General features: G+C 39.4%; 1 protein-coding gene across 3 annotated transcripts; it reads right to left on the bottom strand.

Moving 5' to 3' along the window:
• Positions 1–142: 142 nt before the first annotated feature.
• Positions 143–16259, bottom strand: ark2cb (arkadia (RNF111) C-terminal like ring finger ubiquitin ligase 2Cb). 3 transcript variants are annotated; one of them, XM_067613239.1, is made up of 8 exons: positions 15022–15388; positions 10972–11302; positions 10654–10785; positions 9209–9338; positions 8925–9029; positions 8491–8586; positions 6987–7090; positions 143–3892 (listed from the first exon to the last, which is right to left on the bottom strand). In XM_067613239.1, exons 1-8 carry the CDS (start codon positions 15080–15082, stop codon positions 3775–3777), a joined length of 1077 nt encoding a protein of 358 aa, XP_067469340.1. In that variant the 5' UTR covers positions 15083–15388; the 3' UTR covers positions 143–3774. The 3 variants fall into 3 exon arrangements, 2 of the variants coding, with proteins under 2 accessions (XP_067469340.1, XP_067469341.1); XM_067613240.1 differs by having other exon boundaries at positions 10654–10782; positions 15022–15386; XR_010931745.1 differs by lacking the exons at positions 143–3892; positions 6987–7090; positions 8491–8586; ... (2 more) ...; positions 10654–10785; positions 10972–11302 and adding an exon at positions 12820–14119 and having other exon boundaries at positions 15022–16259.
• Between the last annotated feature and the right edge of the window lie 2686 nt (positions 16260–18945).

Consider the following 18945-nt stretch of genomic DNA (forward strand, 5'->3'; position numbering starts at 1 on the left):
CTTCAGGAAGAGCAACAGAGGACGGATCCCTCTTCCAAGAAGGACAGACATGTGATAGATGTGTGTACAGAACGGTGTACAGAGTTCATGTATTTTTATGGTAAATAAATACAGCAAGCACCAAAAAACACCGTACATTAGATTTGTTCTCAGCATTTTAGGCAGTTTATTTGAAAAACACATACAAAAAGATCATATACAAGACAATAAATAAAAAAGAGACAGAACAGTTTGGGTTAAGCTATGCAACTTTTTGCATCATCATTAGTAATAAATACAGTACAAAATCCACCCAAAGTGAATCTAAAGATTTTCCACAATATTCACTGATCATGTTATTCTTCATTATGATTTAGCTATTGCTTTCATATTATTGATACATACTTCTACTTTTCTATAAAATACTCAAGATCATAAAACATTGCGCGGTTACAGCAAAACAGCAGTGTGTTGTACAAAGATGGCCACTTCCCTTTTTCACTGGCAGGTTAATAATCAACATTTTTTCAGCAGCAAAGAAACATCTGAAATATTCAAGAAGGTACAGCATCATATTAAACACATCTACAGAGCTACTCCCACATACACATAGGAAAACCTGAGAAGGACATGCATTAAAAAGCTTGTGCTTTAAGTTCTACTGTTCATTCCGGTTCATGAGCTTGAGTTAATACTATGGCTACTGTCCAGTTCGCTCTGGAGTAATGGGGTACACTGTGGAGGACATGGGGTAAGGCCAGTGAGAGCACGAAATGAAATAATAATAATAATAATAATAATAGTAAGACCAGCCAGCTTCATTCCAATCCATGTTATAATAATTTGCAGGATTAGTAGAGTATTAATAAGAAATGCACACCGAAAACGTAGTTAGCTTATACCCAGGTGTAAAACACGCTATCTATATTGTATAACCACAGTACACCAGAAATTTGCTCAATAAGATCAATGGCTCAAGTTAGCATGTTAGATACTTCCCAAAATCCCACACAAAGCAATTGCCAGCAATACATAAGAACAAATAATACCGCTCATTATGTGGGTCCTAAAATAATAAGCATTAAATTGAGATCCAGATATGATGGAATATCATGAACATGGTCAAATTAAAACAAAAAAATATATAAAATCAAATATGACTGAATATGGGAAATAAAGCAGTATCATAACAAAAGCGAGCTAACTGTACTAAGACAAAAAAAAAGAGAGGGCTGTACCCTGTCGTCTAACTTTGGACCAAAGCAGGGACTGTGTTTAAAAGAAACAACAAAAAAAAACAGTTGAAAAGATAAAATCAAGAGATGAAATGAATGGAATGTAATCCAGATCAACAGCACCATGCTGGCTAGAAAATGTGTTGGGAACAAACCCAGTCAATTTTTCAACAAGTTTCTTTTTTTCTCCTTTGAAAAAGAAAACACAGACGGCATGCAAAAGCATCCCCACCGACCAATGCATAATGAGGTATCCTTTTTTTTAATATTTTGTGTTATTTTAAATAAATATATTGATTAAATTGCAAAGTTATGAGATAGAGACATTAAATATTCCACCACAATAGCTAGCTAGCTACAGTTAGTAATAAATAATGATTGTTAAATACTTAAGGCATCTTTAATCACAGCATTCTATGTGAACTAGCAAACCTCCATTTTCATCCATCTGTAGTTTTTTGGATGGAGGTTTCATACATAAAGAGAAAATAAAAACGCAACACAAACAGTCAAGTTACCCTCCAATAATACACAAGGAAGCATGAAAATACTTGGAACTGAATAGAAACACAAAATCTAGGACAAGAAGAACCCACACCACCAAACCAAAAAATCAGGCAACTCCATATTATAGTGCATTTACAAAACACAAGCTACATTAGAACAACAATAAATATGTTTTTGCAGCATTGCAGCTTTTTCTTCACTGTGGTTAAAATGGACAAGGACTCGGCATATTAGTACCATGTCCAAATTGGCATGTGAGCTAAAAAAAAAAAAAAAATTAAATAAAATTACAAGTAAAATGAAAAAAAAAGAAAACAAATGGCAGAAAAAGACAATTGAAATAAAATTTTAAACTTAATGTTAAGAACAATTGTTTGGTATTTTTCAAATGGATGGCTTTTTCTCCCTTTCACCCTCCTTCAAGTGAAACTACGCCGACATGTTTCATGCATGATATAGAGAAAACGGCTTCTATCACTGAACATTATCACAGTTGTTCTAGCAATACCATACACTACTACCATGGGGGAGGGGGAGGTGGGGGGCAATCATACACATTCTAGCACATATCACAGGCAAACTAGTTTGTATTTTCCCTGTAACACCGGACAGTCTTTTATCAACTTAGATTGAAATGAAAGGAGCCGATACACAACAGAGGCAATTCACTGTATATAGAAATCACATGTGCTTGTTCGATAGGCAATAAGGTTCTGGTAAAAGGTAATACAAATGTCAGATTTTATTCACTCTAATGGCAAGACTCAGGCACTGCATCCTCAAGCCCATGCCGGCCTCTCATGATCATGCCATGAGCGAGGCCACAGAGAGGAGTTGCTGTTAGACACAGACCCGCTAGCAGCTCTTTGAATCCTAACGTTAGGAGAGAAATGCTACAATGGTCTGAGATCGGTGTCTAAGGGCAACTTTGGTCTACTCAGGATGAGTGGGGAAGGGTGTAAAGGGAGGGTGGGGGAAAAGGGTTTTGTTTTTTTTTCTTGGTGCATTCTTGTCCTCCTCTATGAATGAGTGGGATCGTCGGAGTCATAGTATACGGTTCACATGCACAGACACAGTCCCTGTTTCTACTGCTCCACAATAACAACACAGCCCAAGCCTGCCATACAGCATGCACATCTCAGGCCTCTGCTCTAGATTATAGAGGCCCGACTACGACACTACACAGATCACTGGAAGCCATGCCTGCAGTTTGCGGGTTTAGCATCAACTCTGATGGCATCTACTAACTGTAAATCCAAAACCATGTTAGACAAGAACGAGGGGTTTTTGGCCTTTTTACACACAACCAGCTCTCTCCTCGTCGCCCATGGAGATTTAACACGCTGATAATTCTCACTGTTAGAGCTGTATTCACCCTCTCTGTAGGTTTTATTTTTCACAAACATATTTCTCAAAGCGAAAAGGCTTTTGCTTGCTACACAACACTGTTACTCTGTAAATACTTATTCAGTACTATACTCCATTACACCACAAGCGTTCAGCTACAAGGGCTCACACCAAACAACCTCATGCTAATCATTTGATAATGTTCTGTACAGATGTGCTGAGGGCTTGGGCAGAGTGCAGCTTAAAGGATTTTTCACAGGCCTGGGAAGGGGTTTAGATATAGTGGCAGAGAAATGGCCTTAATACGCCACACAAGCTGGGGTGGTTGGTAGTCAGAGTGTCCTCTCTTGGTAGCTGTACGGAGAAAAGTACACAGGGTGCACAGTCGGACAGAGTCGTGTGAAGCCTCAGCACATCTGTTCATACGTGTCCGTTCCTACCTTTTACATCCAGTAAGTCCATTCAACCAACCTTCAGTCCAGCCACCTATCTACGCATCAACCCCAATCCCTCGCTGTGTTGTAGGTGAGTGTGCTTTGTTGATCCCTCTGTCACAGCTGTCTCAGAAGGCAGGCTCATTGAGTGATGCAGAGGGGAAGAGGGGTGTTTGGCAGAGCTTTCCCCCCCCCTCCCACCAGAGAGAGGAGAGGGAGGCGATGGAGAATCACGAGACCAGATCCAAAGCTGCAGGAGTCGACAGGTGCTATCAACTGTCGGGGGTCAGCTGGGTCTCAATGTCCACTCTGCATATGGGGCATTTCCTGCTGGTGGCCAGCCACTGGTCCACGCACGCCTGGTGGAAGAGGTGCATGCAGGGTAATCTCCTAAAGAGACAGAAGAGACAGGGTTAGGATTTTAAATTAATGCAGTACAAATGTATCAGTCAGTTAATTAACATTTTATGTATCTACATAAAAGGACTGGGTTTAAAAAAAATAGATTTTCCGATTCAACTCGATCTTCATTTGAATGACTCGATATCGATTCATAGAATCCCGAGATTGATCTTTTAATATATGCCTTTTCCCTTGGATGCATGAAGCTTTAATCCTGTTAGTCTAACATGACCAGCCTTTGGTTCTTCGCACAATGAGATCTGGCCACGTGAGAGACTAGTGAACCTCAGTTGCATCAAAAAACATGGCGGGAGCTGCTGTAGGACTTCATCAACATCCTACAGCTTGCTAACTTCAACAGTTAACATGTGACTGCAGACTACTCTGAAAGTAATTAAGCAGCAAACTCTGAATATTCCTATATCAGCATTAGGACATATGGAAGATATTTTTTGCAGTGTGGACAGTGCACTTCTTGCAGCGTGGTGAGGAGTAACGTTAACCATCAGTCTGAAGCAGCAATAGCAGGAGTCAGCAAGACATCAGCTGATCAGTAAGTGTCTAACACCAGACATTACACAAAGATAGTTTTTGTAAAATTATTTTGTTAAATTATTGACATCAATCTCAGCAATTAATTTGACAATCGAATAATGGTTTTAGTAATTTTTAAAGCAAATATGCCCCCAAAATTAGATTCTTTTAGCATCTCAAATGTGATGATTTAACACTTTTCTTTGTCATACATGATAGTTGATGGAATATCTTTGGGTTTTGGGCTGTTCAGAAAAAAATAAAACATCTTAAGACGTAACCTTTGACTGGGAAATTATAACGAGTATTTTCACTATTTTCTGACATTTTGTAGATAAAACAACTTAACAAGAAAATCATCTGCAGATTAATTGATAATAAAAAATAATTGTTAGTTACAGCCCCAGTCAAAACTTTCTACCTTTAAAGCAAAGGCTAATCAATGTCTGAAAGACAGAATTAAGAGTTAACATGTTTTCCATATTTAACTTTGTAGTATATTGATATTTACAACTGTTGTCTTTGATGAAAAGATTTCTTTTTTTTTGGTGTCTATGATATTTTTGACCTTGTCTCCTTTAGAGCTAAAACAATTAGTCAATCAACGAAAAAATTAATCTGCAAGTATTTTGATAATTAAGTAATTGTTTCAATCATTTTTCAAACAATGCCAAACATTTACTGGTTCAAACTTCTCCAAAGTCTATACGTTAATTTAGTAAACTAAATATCTTTGGGGTTTGGACTGTTGGTCGGATAACGCAAGCAATTTAAATAGGTCATCTTTGACTTATGGAAATCATAAGGGGCATTTTTCACAATTTTCTGAAATTTCATAGACAAAACTTTTATCGATTAATTAAGAATATAATTTTTTTTTAAATGAAAATAATTTGTTACAGCTCTAGTCTTCTTCCTGACATTTTTTTTCAATTGTTTGTTCATATGATTAAATTTTCATTTTTTTCAGTTCAGATTTTCTAATATTTTTCAACGTCAGATACTGAATGCCTGTCTTCATCTTGATAAAGGACAATAAGGAAGTAAGAACTTTATCAATTTATCAACAACAAAGTCTGATATGTTGTATTTTATAAATACATTACAATGTTGTCATTAAATCAAACCAATAAGGAAAGTTCTAACAGCTGGATGTAACAGCTGAAGTTAAAGGCCTTCAAACTTCTACATGTATGTGACTTACAGGCCTGTCGTGTCCAGTATCCAGATTGTGTCCAGAATAGATCCAGTCGAGTCTGACTGTGGTTCACATTTGACATCAGAATGCGTCTCAAGTGACCTCATGTGATCGAATTTCGTTTCACAACTCACATTTTTATTTTTTCTGTGTGGTATTGACTTCAACAATGTGATATGCACATGATATGCTGTCCTTCAGGAGCATAAAAGTTTTTACCGCAGGAGTCCTTCACCATCTCTCAAAGTGTAAATAATTATTTATTTATTTACAGCTGTCCGCTTATTATCGCCTGAGATGCATTTTAGTGCCATGTGTGAACAGAACCAAATGCATATGTTTTTCTTAAAGTGACACTCAAAAGCCTAACACCTAAATAATAATAGCATTTATTTATATAGCACTTATCAAAACCAGAGATTACAAAGTGCTTTACAAGGACAAAATGAAAAATCAAAAAAAAACAAACAGGTGCAGACAAACTTTCCAAAAGCATGTATGATGAATGCTTGGATGAATTGAGAACTTATGGACTCCCACTGTAACAAGCTGCATAAACAATATATTTTGCAGGCTTAGAATAGTATAAAGATGAAGTACTACAGCATACCTCTGAGATTTTGAGTCTGCTTTAAGCATAACCAAACTCTAAATGCATCTCTGCTCTATTTTCTTCGTCCATTTTCATATAACCAGATACCCTCAACCTTAGCCAACCTTAAGTTTCAACTACTTTATTAGTTAGTCCTTTTTTTCCAGAGACTAAGATAAAATGTTCTGTCACTTTGCCAGTTAGACAGATCAAAACACTGGACACACATCATAAGATTTTATGAAATGCTAATGTTGCCTTCAGGGAGTTTTTTCAAGAAAATCCTGTGATAGGATTTTCAAACCTGATGCTTTGAACTTACGTGGCAGAACCAATTTAGGGTTAAAAACTGCTTAGACTAAGGATTATGTGCATCGATTCTGAAGGGTTATATAAAGTAGGCAATGTGAAGTGGTCTCCCTGAGGTCTAATTAGCAGGAATAGTGTTGTCTGAGGAGTAAAGTTCAGTCACATCATTGTGTGAAGGTCCACTGCATTGTAGAGGTTGGCTGCAAAAACAAATACTATGAGCAAATGAGACATTCCATAATGTCAGACCAAAACCTCACCAGGCAAGAAACATAGAGGTACACCCAGCACTCGCCAACAGATATACCAAAAAATAATCCAGAACCAGAACGGGTAAAACAAATTCCCAGGAGACAACATATTATCTGACAAAACGCAGTTGCATCCACATCTGCACATCAAGCATTTTCCTCTTTTAAAAAAAGCAAAAGATGACAGTCTGGTTGTACCTGACATCCTCTCCATCCTCCAGCATTGACAGACAGATGGTGCACTTCTCATCAGTGTCCAGCTCCTCGTCATCCAGACACATCTTCAGGTCCTGGGGTATTCTCTGCACAGAGCACCACGCAGAGGCAAACAGACTTTAATTATTAAAAGTATGTCGTGCTGCTGTGTGTTATGTTTACACCACGGGTGTCTCTGAGTCAGCCCAGACGAGGAAAAGAAAAGAGTCACCTAATCATGCTTCTCAGAAAAAAAAAAAAAAAAAAGATGGAAAAGACTAAATTACTTCTGCTCACTCACTCTGTACCAAATGATCTGACTCTTTCCCCGAGTATTGGGGTCATATTCAGTATAGACAGTTTTTAAAATTCATTTCACGCACATATCTGCAGACAGCCCGATGAGTCATCCCTCGCCTTGAATTGTGCACACTGCAGACCTGTCTCACTAATCTGCCGACGGAAATTAGTTTGACCTTTGAACTGCTGCGAGAGTTGCGATGCCCCCCCCCCCCTTACGCTCTCCCCTCTTTGATCCTCCCGACCCTTTTCTATTCCATTCTTTAACATCCAGTGCAACTTCTCTCTTGCCCAATGCTTCGTTTGTACCAGACAGTGGTGGAAAGTAACTAAGTACATTTACTTATGTACAATTTTGTGGCACTTGTACTTTACTTGAGTATTTCCATTTGATGCTACTTTATATTTCCACTCCACTACATTTCAATACAATATTGTACTTTCTACTCCACTACATTTATTTGACAGCTTTAGTTACTTTTCAGATGAAAATTTGACACAATGGATAATATAACAAGCTTTTAAAATACAACACATCATTAAAGATTAAACCAGCAGTGTGTATTTGGGGTCACATTTCAGATGTTTATGAGCTGTTTGGCTCCACCAAATAGTGATTTTTCCCTCTAAACCTCTTTTATGGTTCCATTTCAATAAATGTTCAAATGATCCAATATTTCACCAAAAATCAAAGATTAGAGAAAAAGTCCAACAACTGAAAACAGATTTGTGTATCAGAACTTTGTTTTTTCTTCTTTTCTCTCCCAGTAATCATCTCATGACCCCTCAGATTTATCTGGTGACCCTTTGTTGGGACCCAGCCCCTAGGTTGGGAACCACTGGATTAAACCAGCTAACTGTATATAAAGTAGATCAAATTAGCTCCACCTCCAGCAGCTACAACAGTAACATGCTGCTTACACAATGATGCATCAGTATTAATAATCTAATGATGTCACATATAATAATAAATCAGTCAGAGGGACGAATTAAGTACTTTTACTCATTTCTTTACTCATTTCTACTTTAATACGTAAGTAGGATTTTTCATGAAGGACTTTTACTTATGGAGTATTTTTACATTGCTGTATTGGTACTTTTACTTAAGTAAAGGATCTGGATACTTCTTCCACCACTGGAACAAGACCACATCAATAAGATCTCTCACCTACTGTAGCTAGCAGGTAAAAAAAGCCTCCAGTCTTACCTTCTTATACTTATGTGGGAAAGTGAATCTCTCTATGGTGGTTTGGACTGCTCCACGGTTTACACTGCCCAGTCTGTCCTCCAGCTGCAGAAGCTCCTACAAAGGAAACAACACATAAAAGGGATTTCTTTAATAAAAACATTCAAATGCAAAAATCGAAGAAGTGTGCAATATTTTGATGTAAAACAATAAAACTGGTGCTTCAAGGAACAAGAAAGAGCCTCTTTAGAAAACAATTGCATCCTACTCAAATGAAAACAAATGTCATGAGATTAAAGGCAGCTGGGCCATTTGAGGCATCTGGAGCCCGGAGTAATTGGAAATAAGAAAATCAGTTACACACTCGAGCCTGTCCAGAGCATTGGTCACAGAGTAACAATGATAAATTAGTGTAGACTGGTGTGTCTGCTGAGGAGAGAAGTAGCGGCACCAACCTCGTAGCTCTCTCTAACAGCAGACGCGTGGCGGGAGGGGTTGAGACTCTGCAGAGCCAGCAAGTGCAGCTGGGGATATGGGTAGTTTCTGATCTCATGGACAACCTGGGACATGACAGATAAAAAAGAAGCTAGCGTCAGCTCTGCAAAGGAAATCGGAGAAACGGAACCACAGGTCATCCCCCGTCGCTAGATATCGAGATCAATCTGAGAAACCCAGAGGAGGATCGCTGGGAGTTCATCGAGATGAAAGTGATTGATTGCAATGAGGCGGAAGGGCTCACCACTTGTGTTGAGGCATTGTTTCTAGGGAAGTGGTGCATCCTTGGAGAGGTCAAGTAGTGCTGATAGTGCTGCGGTAGCGGGTGGATGTGGTACTGGTGAGGGGGCAGTCCAGCATCTACACTTAGATCCCTGGACAGAAACAGAAAAACAAGGCACTCAATGGCACATGAGTCATTTTTTCACACGTTTTCTTGGTAACAGCGCAGTAGCCCCTCACAGCCACAGCATTACTTGAACCAGTGTTTCCCAACATTTTATATCTGACGTACCACCACCCTGATAGAGGACTTCATAAACACAGACTGTCATGTTCAAAATTTATTCATTTGAATTCATTTCAAACTAGATGTTATTTAAGAACTAGTAACAACTGACAACAGCAGATGAGCAGGTGGTGTTCAGGTGTTACAGCTGACTCAGGTTGGTGGAGGTGTGTCCGTTGCAGTCAGCATGTTGTATAAATATTCACTTTAATTTGTAATCCTATTTGTGTGTTTATTTCTGTTTTTTCAAATTAGCTGAGCTACTTCACAGTCTTTCACATACCCTCTGATAATTGCAGAAGTACTCCCTGGGGTACATGTATCCCTGGTTGGGAATCACTAACATTGGCTGTGTGTGAATTGGCACTGTAGTGCTTGAGTCCAGCCTTGACCGCCCTGTAGTAGCTTTTTTTTACTTGCTATAAATAGTATATTTCTTGACTAGCTATTGCTTAGTACACTTTCTTCAGAGAGATTACAAAGAAAAAGCACTGTACAACTGGTATATATATATATACTTTTAACCCTGGGTGCAATAAAAAAAATAAATCAGGAGAATTCCCTCCATACCCCTGGATCTGTGAATTGGTAGATGTATGATTTATCTTCAACTAGCTTCATGCTTTGCCATTTTTCTTTGAGTATTTTAACTTCATGTTTGTTTTTTTTACAATCTGCATTTTTTGCTCCTCTTTGTCTGCGTTTGTTTCTCTCCTGCATATCAAATTATGAAGTGACTGAAGTGTCTCAAATAGAGCTGCTGAGAGTATGTCGTACCTCCCTGTTAAACCCTAGGAAATACCTTATGCAATAATGTTACAATTGGCAGAAGGATCCTATTGTTTGCTTATTTTGTTGTCAAACAGAAACTGATTTTCAGCTTGGCCTTGAAACCTTTGAGCTGGTCTTGACTCAAACTCAACTGCACCTGAAATTTAACTTGGTGGACTAAACGGTGGTGTGGTGCCGTCAAATAACAAGGATGTCTTGTCCAAGTTAGAGTACGAGTATCATCAGTAGAGAAGTGAGTTTTATATAATGTTTTATCATTTGGTGTAGTTTCTGTTGGTGATAAATCTAAATCTACATCATGACAGTCAACTGTTCCAACAAATCAACAATATCTGGTATAGTTTGCCTCTACACGAGTGCATATAGGTTTATAATAATACATTTCTTACCAGTCTGTGCCCTCAGCCAGGTAGCGGGGCTGCTGCACCACAGGCTGAGGAGGGACATGAAGAGGGGGGGCAAACTCGTAGCCGGGCCGCAGTCTGTGGGGCTGGTGAGGAACTCTCTCTGGGGTGCGTCTACTAAGACAAATAACCAAGCATTTGAATACATCCTGGAAAAAAAAGGTTTGTAAAAGAAGTGGCCTTAAATATGATGTCACTGCAAAGAGTTTGAAGTCCCCAACGGGCTGCTTGAACCATGAGGTTAACTGAAAACAGAGCAGCTAAACATTTTCTCTTGTGCTGTACATTTCCCTGTGTGGATACCTGGAGGGTGGCAGGATGTGTCGGTGCTGGGCCTCGAGGATCTGCTGCTGGAGGAGGTATTGCTGGTGTAATGCCTGAGGTAGGAAGGGAGGGGCAGGGATGTCCTGGAACTGGGGGGTGGGCAGGGGGTTGAGGGGTGGGTGGAGTGGAGGGCCATGCTGGTGGCCGGGAGGGGCCAGGTGGGGGTTAATGCCTGACTGTGGCTGCCCTGGGTGGGGCATGGGGAAGTCCATGGGCAGCGGGGCCTGAGGACCTAACTGGAAGTGCCGGCAAGAGGTAGCATGGCTGTGCTGCTGCTGCTGCTGTTGCTGTTGCCGGTTGAAATGGGATCCTGTGGAGGATAAGGAGAAGTTGTCAGGCACCTGAGGGGAGAGATTAGCTGGAATTAATTGTGGGTGAAATGTAGTGTCACTGTGTGTGATATAGCATGTTAATGAAGCCCTACCTCTTACCTATGGTGAAAAATACTTCTGTGGGGGTGGGAAAATGATGGTTACCACAAATACCATGAAAATGAAAACCTTTTTTTTTTTGCTCCTGCACACAAAACATGAGCTTTCATTTCTTTAATTTCATTTCTGACCTCTGGTTCTGGTTTCCTGGTCTTCTGATTCACAGAAAAGGGGACTGGATCAGAGCAGATGGAAGTCTGCAACTATCAGTATATAATCTTCAGTGCAGCTCAATTCTTGTAAATTTTGCAGCTGACAGTGGGTCAGTGCACTCAGGGGAGAACCCATTAGTACCTGGCTGTCTGGAAGATATACATTAAACTGTTAAGGTGCCAAGTCTCTATCTATATGACCTGAAAGAACAATTCATTCCTCCCTATAAATGAAACCAGGCGATAAATTTAACATTATGCATCTGTGCTTCACTGAAATCTACTGTATCTTGTTTCTTACACATACAGTACAGCTCTACTGGATCCTCTCCCGTATGAACATTCAGGAGTCGAGAGGAAATAGCTTGAATGCTTTTTTTACTCTCCCTAACCACAGCTATTTGGCAACTGCAGCGAACAGGCTGCTGTCGAGACTCAACAGGGAGAAAAAGCCAGGCTTACTTGTGCTGTAGTGAAATATGTTTTTAATACAGCGCTCAGGCTTAGAAAAGACCTTTTTGATTAAGAAATGGCTGAAAAATTGGAATAACAAATTTAGCCTTTATTAGAAAGTTTTAAAGAAATCTTGGCCCAAGAAAGGCATGCGGAGGAGCTACATTCAAAACGCTGTGCTCCATTATATCCATCTGGCAGAAACAAACAGTGAATTTTTCAGAAGGCTAAAAGTTTAGATTGTGCAGTCCTTGTAGTAGAAGATGCAAAATTACACAACAGTTTGAGTTTAATCTGCTTTGACGGGGTAAAAGACATGACGAATTCTGATGTAAACAGCAGGATTTTATTTATTTTTTGTAATCATGATGAAATAGGCAAAGTCTACATTGCATTTACTAGGAGTACGCTTGAAAAATGCAGTGTGATTTTTTTTTTTTTTGTTTAAACACAACCAGACAGAGGTAGCGGTATGACTTTCCAGCAATATTTTCAGCTTGACACCTCGTCACTGTAGCCGGGCAGACAAGAGATGACCTTGCTGCTGTGGGTCAAAGGCTCAAGTCTAAACTGTAAGTAGCACACTGCGTTTTCAAACGTCACCATGAATGACAGCAGATAGACTCATTCAGGCCCTGTGATGGAGGAAGCGTGGAAATCGTCTATCTTTGTCACAGAGGGAGAGGAGGAGGTGGGTGGGGGGTGGAGGGAGAGGGGAAGGGGAGGGGGGCAGGTAGGGACAAGGGAGAGGGAGGACAATAAATGGAAATCAGCAAGAAGCACACTGAAGGTTAGGAAAAACACTATATTCTTTATTGAAAAATATTAGTATATGTGGAATTTGTGTTTTTTTCTTATTTGTTTGTAATAATAGTATAAATCCATGCAACAAAAATAAACAACATAGACTGAAGGCAAGGCCCACCATGCTCCATATAGGGTTAAAAAGAACAAAAGCGGCATCCAATGAGCAGACGTGTTGGCTACAGCACATGATTCCAGTACAGCAGGGTAACATCTTTACTACAGAAAGATTACATTGGATTTTCACTAGTCAATGTAGTAAAACAAAAACCAAAAATTATGAATCATAAATGTGACCATGCATTGAAAGTACTATTACCAGAACAAAAGGTAAAGAGAGACCACAACCAAACAATAAAGACGTTATTACTAATAGAGGATCTCTTTAGCAGTGCAGGAAAATAGGCATCCCTGTGAAATGGATAGCATTTTGGCCTTATGTTAGTGGGGAAAAATTGGGAAATAATGAACCACCAGTGAGCGTGTTTTGCCTGCTTATATATGTTTAGAGTCTCGTTTGCCTATTAAATGGCAAACAGCCCTGACAATTCAGTGTGATTCAAAGCTTGAAATTTGCAAAGGGAACAAAAGGATTACACAAAAATGGAGACAAGTTATGGCAGGTTGTTGTGTGCAGGTGCAGTGTACTTTCAGTCATTTCCAGTGATCACATGACAGCATTTGCTGAAATGCTGAGTTTAACAATAAATATGGCATGCATGTGGTTCCAATTTGCATGTTTTTTTTTGTTTTTTTTCCAAATCATAGGTCACTTTCATCATGTACATTGCACCTTGTGTGAAGAGAAGGAAGATGAGCCAAATTCTGGTGTTCAACAATGCAGTGCAGTATTTGAGATCATGCAAAATGTATCCACTTTACAGGAATTTACAGCATGTTGTCTATCAAGACTGGATGGGAGGTACACAATGACATTCAACTGATATCTAAAAAAAGGAGCTAAAATGTTTACTCAGTGCTACAGCAATTTGACAGAAAAAAAGACAAAAAAGGTGCTCTGTTCTAGGTGTTAGCTATTGTTGTTTTTTTTTAGTCTGCTTAACATGGAAAAGTCTATGGCTGAATACATCTTGGGAGGGGGTGCTTTTTAATACCAATGTCGTCTTCTGATGGAAAGAGGAAATGAAGAAGGGATTCACAATACAGCTAAATGCAGAGAACAGGCAGAGGCCACGCCACACCACACAGCAGCAGATGATCATTAGCTACACAATGGGGGGGACGACAAAGATCTGATAAATGCAGAATGTAGAGCCAGCCTCCATACTATGAAACAGGGAAATAAGAACAGAAATAAAAGCACAATGAAATCACTGATGCCACTGTTATGAAATTAATGTTACACTGTAGCTTTTATCATGTGTTTAACTGTGCAGGAAGACTCGGGTCTTTTTTTTTTTGCAATTCGGCAGCTTCAAACAAACAGCTGCTGAAGTGCCAATTAGCAAATAACAGAAGAGGCGACTGTTAAAATTGATGCCTCGGGAAGCCGACGCTCGCTGGCCATGTATCGATTACTACATTGGCCGTTTGACAAGAATAATAATTACTAAAAAAATCGCGGTGGGAAAAAGCGGCGAGCTGTGGCAGAAGCAGATGATCTTCAAATGACATCATCCAGGCACAGATAAGCTGACTGGCTGGAGAGGCTACGTCTATTTTGCGGTATTTTACAGTGCAAATACACGGAAAGAAAAACAACGCACCATAACGTTTATAAAATTAAAAACCGACTGAATAAAATATATATCTTACTGGTGTTGTCCCAAAACGATTCTCTGTGCAGGAATGTGTTTTTCACATCACGTATTTTGGATCGTACACTCGCTGCATGTGAAATCCTTTGTGAGAAATGTTTCCGATCCAAGATATAGCCGGAGCCAAAGAGCCAGTTAGCTTATCTCTAACGGCGGTTTTTTGTATTATAATTAGGAGTAATTACAACCGGCAATATACATTATTCGGTGGTTTATATGAATCAGCATGAATACAAATTAAAGTAGTACCACGTTTCGGGCACTTTCGCGAGTAATTTAAGCGAAAACTTTAAGCTAGCTAACGCAAGCTAACCAAACGGCTAAGCTCGAGCTAGCTAGCCAACAGCTGCAGTGAATATTAAGATAAACAGGGCACATGTCTTTGGATCGATATTAATATTAATACCGTACCTCTGTTTCTTACTGAGCCGAATACAGGAAGAACCAGATATCCGACATGCACTAACACCATCCTGGGATCCTTATCTTATGATTCCGCTGGGTTATTTGGAGAGATAAGAGGAGGAGTAGTAGCCCATGCGGATCTACATTCAGGCGGCTGGTTGTTGCTGGCTGGCTACAGGAGAACCAAACGATACGACTGTCTGACTCGCCTGGTTGACAAAAGCAGACATGTCATTTGATGTCCGAGGCAAAAGAGGGCGATGTTGTGCCGCTACATGCCAAAGCTGAAGGTTAACCTCTCCAGCCTTGTCAATTAATCTTGATTTTAAGTCTATTTAACGGCTATTGATTATTTCCCCCCCCCCCCCCCCTTGTAGTCTTGAACTCATGTGGAAAGTAGGAAATCTTTCCAAATTTGAAATTATGAAATGTATTTAGGTCTGCAATCAATAACAGAAAAATAATTAGATCCTATGTATAAATATATAAATTCATATTTACATACTACATACGGAAACGCATAACAAAAAGGCAGATGCTGAGATACCACAGTTGAAAACAACACAATAACACAACTTAAAGGTGCAGTGTGTAGGATTTAGTGGCATCAAGTGGTGAGGTTGCAGATTGCAAACAAATGAATACCAATCCCCTCCCCCTTCCAGACATGTAGGAGAACATATGGTGGCTGCCAAACTTGCAAAAAATGCGAAAGGCCCTCTCTAGAGACACTGTTTGGTTTGTCTATTCTTGGCTACTGTAGAAACATGGCGATGCAACATGGCGGTCTCCGTGGAAAAGGATCCGCTCTGTAGGTATATATAAAGGGCTCCTTCTAAGGTAATGAAAACACAAAGATTCTTAGCTTCAGGTGATTATAGACTAATTAAAACATACTTATGAATATTATATTCCATTTCTGCCACGTCCGTTCCACTAGATGCCTCTAAATTCTAGACACTGCACCTTTAAAGACTTCTGCAGTCCAAAAAAGGTGCAGGCTGAAGCTTCAGCTTATTATACTTACCTTTATAACAACACATCCTATTTGACCTCAAAAGGTAACATCAAACAACAAAAACAAAACAATACAAAACAAAAACAACTTACATATCCTGTACCCTATCCCTCTATGCCAATGTTTGTGTCTGATCATCCATTTTTATATTTGTTCAGTAAATTATTTTGAAACATTTTTTTAAACTTACTACCTCACTTTTGACTGAAATACAATTATTTTTTTACATTGGTCCTCAGTAATTGTTTTTTAAACATTTTTTTTAAAAAACTTTTGGATACTTTCAGGTAATGATTGATTTTTTTGCTCTATACATAATTTGAACCATTTTAAAAACAACCAGACATTTTAGAGCCTTTAATTCAATAAAAAAATAAGGAGTTTGTTGGTTCTGTATAAGTAGTTTTATTTAGAATTCTTATGGCTCTCTTTTGAAGTATAAGATAGGAGTATACACACACATTCAAACCAGAGAGGGCAAGTGCTGGGCTGCAAGTGAGCAAATCGAGAAATAAACAAAATAAACAGCTTGCACACTGCAGGGCTCCAATTTCCACTTATTTATTGCCCCAAGGTGATGTTTCGAGCACCACTGCTCTTTATCAGACTCATCAGAGCAGTGGTGCTCAAAACGTCACCTTGGGGCAATAAATAAGTGGAAATTGGATCCCAGCAGTGTGCGAGCTGTTTATTTTTGTTTATTTCTCTTTTGAAGCATGAAGATTGGATTAGTATTTGTTTTATATGAATTTCCCCATACTTCCACATCCACTTAAAGGATAGGTTCACAATTTTCAAGTCTGTCTTAAAACAACAGTCAGGTGCCCAAATGGACATTGAAACAGGTTTTTCTTGACATAATCATTCCTCCTGTTCATACTGGCCACTAGAAGATTCCTTCATAATGCACTTACAATGTAAGTGGTGGGGGCCAAAATCCACAGGCCTCCTTCTGTGCAAAAATGTATTTAAAAGTTTATCTGAAGCTAATATGAAGCTTCAGCCGTCCAAATTAGTCAAATCAAGTAGATATCTTTCAACGTTACAGTCTTTTTAGTGCCAGAGTCCCTCTTTTCGTTACTAAACTTCCAGCGCAGCTCAACGGGGAAACACTGTCAAAGGAAACACAAAGAGGGAATTTGATGCTAAAAAGACTGTAAATGTGGCAGATATCCACTTGATATGACTAACACAGATTGCTGAAGCCTCATATAAGTTTCAGATAAACTTTTAAACACATTTTTGCACAACATGACTGTGTGGACACACTGTGGACTTTGGCCCCAGTCACTTACACTGAAAGCACATTTGAAGGGGATCTTTTAATAGGAAGTATGAATAGGAGGAATGATTACAGCAAGCAACACTTGACTGTTGTTTTAAGACAGACTTGAAAAATTGTGAACTCATCCTTTAAAGGGGCACTCCATTGATTTAGTGTTGCACCTCCACCTCATTTAATGTTTCTAGTTGAAACACATTGCACATTGGGAGTCGTAGTTAACTCCTACCTCAAAGTTTTTTTAAATTGGCTTGTACTTACAACTTTCTTATCAGAGAACTGGATATTTTCTTTTTTAAGATTTTTTTTTTTTTTGGTATTTTTGCCTTCATTGGATAGTGGGTGGTGAGAAGGCAGACAGGAAACCAGGAGAGAGAGAGATGGGTATGACATGCGACAAAGGTCTCTGGCTGGAATCAAACCGGGGACATTGCGGTTATGTCGCATGCACAGTAACCATTCGGCTATCATGGCACTCCAGAGCTGGAAATTTTCTTACACAGTTGTTAAAGGGGACCTATTATGCTCTTCCATATTTCATTCAGTCATATACATAATGGTACAATGTCAGATGTTCATATTGAACGTGGCCAAAGTGTCAAATAATGAGGTAAACGTATGTAGAAGTAAAAAGCACCAGCTTCAGACTGCTCTGAACGCTCGATTTCCAATGTTTGTCTCTACTTTCAGCCCAAGCTGATGTTGGCTCGTGGTGGATTTCTTTCAATGGTCATCTGCTCCACATACAGTGCACAAGCTCACTGCTCTGCTCCGCTAACATTATGGAATTTTTCCATTGTTTTGGGGGTAGTCACGCTGAGACATGACTCGAGTCGAGCTGGCACACTATGACTGTTTTTCCATTACACAGCAGGGCAAAGCAAAAAGGTTGTTTACCGCTTGGAGGTGTGCTGGTTGTCTGCAGCTCTTCATCAGTCATCTCACTGTGGCTGTTAGCGCTTGTACTATTCCTCCCTGCATTATCTGTAACTGAACAGCTTAACAAAGAGTTCAAAATATGTCCACATATTGTCGTTTTGACCGGTTTTTAGTGATGCTAATGAAGCTCTACTATTTGATGAGGAACATGTTTAATTTCCTGTAAATTCTTCACAAGAATTCTCCTGTAATTTAATAATTTAAAAGTTTTTAATATGAAGCAGTTAAACAGGAAATGTTGGGTTTGCATCAACAGTAACTTAACACAACTCTGATACAGCTGCCCCTGGGCAGACTTCCAGAAAGCTGGCCAATCAGAACAGAGTGGGCTCATCAGGAGGGGGGCCTTAAAGAGACAGAAGCTAAAACTGCCTTTTAAGAGACAGAGGCTGAACTGAGGGGTTGCATAAAGGGCCAGTATAAGATAAATAAGGAGTGTTTTAAACTGTGAATCATGCAAAGCTAATCTAGTGGAGTCCCAGAATTTTTTTTGAAAAAACACACAAAAAATAGAGCTGGAAATTAGCATAATAGGTCCCCTTTAACCTTTTGGACTGATGATTTAACCTGGAGACTTTCATGTCAATCAAAGCCATAGAGGTGCTTGAAACTGTGCATGAACCAGGGGCGTCCAACCCACTTGACAACTCTCTTAGACCCTCTCCCAGCCTCCTAAATGCCAACTGCTTTC

This window comes from Thunnus thynnus, chromosome 2 (assembly GCF_963924715.1).
Source record: "Thunnus thynnus chromosome 2, fThuThy2.1, whole genome shotgun sequence".
Classification (NCBI taxonomy): Eukaryota; Metazoa; Chordata; class Actinopteri; order Scombriformes; family Scombridae; genus Thunnus; species Thunnus thynnus.